Source organism: Onychostruthus taczanowskii, unplaced genomic scaffold, assembly GCF_017590055.1.
Source record: "Onychostruthus taczanowskii isolate IOZ18803 unplaced genomic scaffold, ASM1759005v1 scaffold61, whole genome shotgun sequence".
NCBI lineage: Eukaryota > Metazoa > Chordata > Aves > Passeriformes > Passeridae > Onychostruthus > Onychostruthus taczanowskii.
In genome coordinates, this window is record NW_024503790.1 from 679,395 (window position 1) to 685,394 (window position 6,000).

The 6,000-nt window shown below is 56.9% G+C and overlaps 1 protein-coding gene across 1 annotated transcript in view; it reads right to left on the reverse strand.

The window, feature by feature from the left end:
* Window positions 1–4,424, reverse strand: part of PAX7 (paired box 7) — a 112,163-nt gene extending 107,739 nt beyond the window's left edge. The window contains exons 1-4 of the mRNA XM_041419591.1: window positions 4,249–4,424; window positions 1,994–2,229; window positions 1,216–1,342; window positions 128–256 (exon numbers count right to left, since the gene is read on the reverse strand). Coding sequence (XP_041275525.1) covers window positions 128–256; window positions 1,216–1,342; window positions 1,994–2,229; window positions 4,249–4,333 — 577 coding nt within the window. The 5' untranslated portion in view covers window positions 4,334–4,424. The remainder of the gene's footprint in view (window positions 1–127; window positions 257–1,215; window positions 1,343–1,993; window positions 2,230–4,248) is intronic.
* Window positions 4,425–6,000: the final 1,576 nt, after the last annotated feature.

Below are 6,000 nucleotides of genomic sequence, written 5' to 3' on the forward strand. Positions count from 1 at the left end.
CCTGGCAGCCCCGCTCCCTGCAGGGATTTTTTGGGAAGAGCCCAACTCGGCGGCTCTGGAGCCGCCCCCGGCGGGCAGGGTCGTGTCCCCGGTGTCCCCCCCGGCGCGGCGCGGGGACGCGCGGTACCTTTGTCGCCCAGGATGCCGTCGATGCTGTGCTTGGCCTTCTTGTCGCCGTCCTCCTCCTTCTTGTCGCAGTCCTCGTCCTCCTCCTTCTTGCCGAATTTGATGCGGAGCACGCGGCTAATCGAACTCACTAAACCTCGGACAGTCAAAGGCAGAAAGGCGAGTATAAGCTGCCTGCGAGGAGCGGGACCGGCCGGGAATGCCGCTCTTCCCGTGGGAATGCACCTGCCGCCGCCGCCGAGCCCCCGACATTCCCAAACTGGGATCCGCTGGCCGTCGGCCCGAGCGGCACCGGGATGTCCCAAAGTCTGGGGATGGGCCATCCCCAGGTCACCACACGCTCTGTCACGGCACAATTCCCAAATTCCCCCCAGTTCCCAAGCCGGGATGGAGCTCCGGGCCTGCTCTGGCCCCACAGAGCGGCCCCAAAATCCGGCGGGACCTCAGGGACGAGCCCCGCCGAGCCCCCGGACCCCAAATACGTGCCTGCTGGCCCAGCTTTGGGGTGCAGCCTCGCTGCCCATGGATCTCGGCATCTCAGGATCTCATGGATCCCTGGATCTAATGGATTTCTCGGGATCTCATGTGTCTCTGAACCTCATGGATCTCCAGATCTCTCGGGATCTCTGGATGTCTGGATCTCAGGATCTCGTGGATCCATAGATCTCATGGATCTCTGAATGTCTTGGGATCTCCTGGATCTCAGGCTCTCCTGGATTCCCGGACCTCTCGGGATCTCTGCCCCCTGGGGACGTTGCTGCACAGCCCCCACGGCGCAAATCCCAGCAGGACCAACGGGGCTCCCCTTTCCCCCTGGATTTGGGGGGCGCCTCTGGGGGTCTCCCCCTACCCCAGCATCCCCCCGGCTTTCCAGGGAGCCGGAAAAAGTTGGGAAAAGGGCTTGGTTTGGGTTCGGTTTTGCAGCAGCCGGGGCACAAATCCCCCCCAGTCCCGGGCTTTGCTCGGGGCGATTTTCCTCCCTCCACACAAGCAGAGCCAGGAGGGTGTTTGGATGCTCTGGAAAACCTTTCCCGCGGGATAACCATTCTCCCGCGGAGCCGGGGGAGTGTGGCCAAGCTGCCTTCTCACCTGAGGGCACCGTGCTGCGGTCGCAGTGGCCGTCCTTGAGCAGCCGGTCCCGGATCTCCCAGCTGAACATCCCGGGGTTCTCCCGCTTGTATTCCTCGATTTTCTTCTCCACGTCGGGAGTCGCGACCTGCTTTTGTGCCCAAGGGGCGCCGGGGTGTCCCCGCGGGGCGGCCAGACGGGGAGGAAGGGAGGGAGAGCAGGGGAAAAGCGCTTTTAATTCAAAAGAAGCAGCGCAGCTCAGCCTGGCCCGGCCGGGCTGCGGGGTTTGGGGTGGAAAATAGGGATTGGGAGCGGGGAAAGGAGGGCAATAAAGCTGGGAAAAGGCCCTGCTCTCCCAAATCCTAAAAGTGGGGTCTCTGAGAGTCGAGAGAGCCGGCAGGGTGGGATTACCCTGAGCTCCGGGGAGGCGGTGCAGGGAACAATTTTTAGGGTGTTTATGGGATTTCGTATTCCCAAAGAATCCCGTATTCCCTGCTCCCCACACCCCGCCGGGATCGCTCCAAAGAGCGCCACTTGTTGCACGTGGAAGCCACAAAAAAGAAACCGCTTTAATCCATCCACCGCCTCCAGCTCGGGCCCCGCTTTCTCCCCATCAGAGGCCAAAAACCGCAACTTTATTAAAACCCTTTTCCCCCTAAAAAAACCCCAACAAAACAAAAGAAAAACAAAAAACAAAAACAAAAACCAAACCAAACAACAACCAAAACCGCTGGGAAAACTGTCGCTGCCCCCCAAAACAAGGCGGAATTTTGGGGCGCGGTGCCCGCAGCGCACTCACCCTGGGCTTGCTGCCGCCGATGGCCCCGGGCCGGATGGATCCGGTCTCCTGGTAGCGGCAGAGGATTTTGGAGACGCAGCCGTGGGAGACGCGCAGCTGCCGGGAGATCACGCAGGGCCGGATGCCGTGGTGCGCCATCTCCACGATCTTGTGGCGGATGTGGTTGGGCAGCGGGCGCCCGTTGATGAAAACCCCTCCGAGCTGGTTCACCCTGCCCTGGCCCAGCGGGGTGGACACTGCGAGGGACACGGGGGGAAAAACCCGACCCAAAAAAACCCGGGGAAAAGTTAAATTAGGGGGGAAAAATCCGGCGTGTCATTCCCCGCATCTCCCGCTTCTCTCCCCGGGTTTGGAGGTTTGAAAGAAGGGGGAAAGTCTCGCCCGTGCCCTGCGCTCCGTGCTTATCCCGGTGTTTGTTTATCCCGGTGTTTGTTTATCCCGGCACCACGAGTGAGGTTTTCCCATGGAAAGTGGGAAAATAAAAATCCCCCCCGAGCCGCGCGCCCATCCCCGAGACACCCCCCGTGTGTCCATCCCTGGAAATTTGTCCGGATTTGGGGTTTCACACCTCGGTTTGAAACCATTCCCGGCGTTTTAAACGCGAAGAGATCCAAACCCGCACAACAGAACGCTCCCTAAACTTCTCCTTTCTCCCCCCAAAAAATCTCGCCTCGATTTACGGAGCTCCGCTTTCAAACAAACTTTTGGAAATCACCTCTGAAACACCCTCGGGGACCTTTTTTTTTGGGTGGTTTTGTGGGTTTTTTTGGTGGCTTTGGGGGGGATTTTACTCCGCGGCCCCTTCGCTGCTGCCTCTCCGGGCGCGGGGGCAGCGGCGGCTCCTTCGCCCCCTCCCCAATTTATCGAACACCCCGCGCTGCAGATCTCGCAGATTAATACGATTTCACAGGCTGGAAATTAAAGCGAAAAGGAGGGGAGGCAGGACGGGAGGGGGCAGAACTCAGCTGGGTAATTTGCGCGAGGCTGGAGGGGGCGAGCGCCAGGCGAGGCGAGGGGGGCGGATTTTTATTTCTTATTATTTTTTTTAGATATATTTTTTTCCCCCTCCCCTCTCTCGCTACAAAGAAAAGTCGATTCCAGAAATTGCCTGGCGATTTAGCGAGAATCATGCACCGCTAATTCCGAGTCACTTTGGCCGGCGCTCCCTGGATGTATCATTATCGACAGATAACACTCGAGTGGCCAATTTTACATTCAAGAGCCGCTAAAAGCGCCGGCCGCTCTCTCCTTTCATTATTCCCAGTCATGTTGTGCAAATATTGTTGTAATCCTTTGATCCTTTCCCTTGCCGTCTGTTTTACTTCATTTGCTACAGAAAAGCACTTCAGCAAATCCCCGCGCCCTGTGTGTTTTGCAGCCTGCGTGGTTTTCCGCGGGTTTGCGATTCGCCACTTGAGCACGGGCGGGATGAAATTTTCTCCGCTTTTAATAAATGCGGCCAGAGGGGTCCCGGATAGAAATTTGCCTTTTTTTTTTCTTTTTTCTTTTTTTTTTGGGAACGTGTGTGCCTGGAAATAATCGCCCCCCGCGTGACAAAGGCACGGCGGAGGGAGGATGGGTGACACTCGGCGAGGTGACAGCTCCCGAGTCCCCGCTTCGCCAGCCCCGGCCAAGGACATCATCCCGGCTTCCCGCTGCTCCCCGGATCAAGGTTTTTATTCCTATTTTCCCCTCCGAAAAGTTAAATCCCATCAGTTTGGTTGTTTCCCCCCTCCTTTGACGCCGAGGTGAAATTGTCGGGACGTTGAAAAACCAACCCTCCAGAAAAAAACCAATCCCCCCAAAAAAAACACCAAAGCGGGAGAAGCTGCCCCAAAAATCCTGCGGGATGCCCGGGAATACTCGAAACACGGGAAAACAGCTAAGCAAATCCCTGGATTTCGCGGGGAGCGCCGGGGGAAGGGGCTGGGTAAGGGGTGAGAAGTTGGGAGAATTTCGGGAAGCCCCCAGGAGCGGAGCTCAGCCGCACCCCTGCCCCAAGGGCCCCCGCGGGTGATTCCAGAGGGATGGAACAGCGTTTTTCCAGACCCAAAGAGCCCCCCCCAGGTTATTCCAGAGGGATGGAGCGGCGTTTTCCCAGACGCTAAGGCCCTCCCCGAATGATTCCAGAGAGAAGGAGCAGCACTTTTCCAGAGCTAAGACTCCCCCGGGTTATTCCAGAGGGATGGAACTGCTTTTTTCCAGCCCCCTCCCCGGCTGATTCCAGAGCGTTTTTCCAGGTTTTCCAGACCTACCTTCCAGCGGGAAGCCGGTGCGGGGGTAGTTCTGCCCCGGCGCCGGGCGCATCATCCGCGGCACCGTCCCGGGCAGCGCTGCCATGGTCGGGGGGCGGCGGCGGCCGGGGGGCTCCGCTGCGAACCGGGGCTGGGGGGGACACCGGGCACAACCGGGGGGCTGCGGGGCCGCCTCCTCCGACCTTCCCAGCCCTTCCAGCGGCTGCAAAACAAGGGAGAAATCTGGGCTCCGAGCGCGGAAAAAAATAACCCCAAAAAAATTATAAAAAAACCCCGAGAACGATTCAGAAAATGAGCGGAAAAATCGAAATGCTGCAAGGCTCGGGATGAAAGGGGTGGGGATAGAGGGGGGATCACCCACCAGAAATTCCCGGGAAAGTTTGGGGGCTGTGTCCCGAGCGGCCGCTCCGCTGGAATGTCACCCGGGAAGAGCAGGCACAGCCAAAGTTGCCTGGGAGCTGGGCTGGGCTTAGGGCTGGTTTAGGGCTGGCTCGGGGCTGGTTTAGGGCTGGCTCGGGGGGCAGAGCGGGGGGAGCCGCGGCCCCCCGGATTCGCTCCGTGCGCTGCGCTTCTTCCTCCTCGCGGCGCGGCTGTGGCAGCGCTGGAGGAGGAGGAGGAGGAGGGGGCTGGAAGTTGCTCCGGCGGGGAAGTTGGGGCGGTGGGAAGGACGGGCGGGCTCTGATAGGCTCCGGCTCCTTTCTTTTATGGGAAGGGGGATCCGCGCCCGGCCCCGGCACCAATGGGAGAGGAGCCCCGCGCTCCTTCCCAGAGGGTTTTTTTGGGATGTTTTTGGTCATTCTCGGGCTCCTCATGGAAAGCTGGGGTGTCCCTCGAGCGGCTGGGAAAGATTTGGGGTGAAACAAAGCAGGGACAAATCAGGAATTGCGGCATAGTGGGTGTTTTTTTTTTTTTTTTTTTTTTTTTTTTTTTTTTTTTTTTTTTTTTAATTTTTTATTTTTTTAGAGTTTTTTTCCCCCCTAAGTGGATTCCAGGAGGGGAAAGGCGGGCGGGGCATGGGCTGAGCCCAGCTAGGGGTGGGGGAATTGCGGCGTGGATTGAAAAATAAAATAAAAATTTAAAAAGCAAATAAAAAAAAAAAGGAGATAAAATAGGATTGCTAAAAGTTATTTAAAAACCCTAAAAATGAATGAAAATTATAAAAAAAGGAGATAAACTAGGATTGCTAAAAGTTATTTAAAAACCCTAAAAATGAATGAAAATTAAAATGGATGGCAATTAAAATGAAGAAAAATTTAAGCAAATAACAATTAAAATAAGTTTAAATAAAAAAATTAAAAATGTTTAAAAGTGTTGTGAGAAATTCAAAAGAAACACAAATTAAATAAGAAATAAATTATAAGAAATAAATTTAATTAATTAATTAATTAATTTAATGCTCCTCGTCCCGCTCCCTCCGGGGGGTTTGGAGCCGCTGTTTCCCCTTTTCCCATCCCTCCCGGGGGGGTGCGAAAGGCTCACCCCGACCCCCCCGCTCTGTAGGGCCACCTTTGGGACCGGCCCAGCGCCCCCCACACCTTCCCTAGCCCAGGTGCCGCCCTCATTAATTAACAACCGCGTTAATTACGGGGCGGGCTCGGGGCCGGCCCGGGCCGTGCGGAGAATTCCCGATTTTGCCCCAAAAGCCGCGGGAGCTCCGGGAATGAGCGCGCAGCGGGACGTGACGCCGGCGCCGGCGCTGCCTTTTGTTCGCAGCTGGAAAAGGGACCCGGCGCCTCCGCCGCCCCCTCCCCA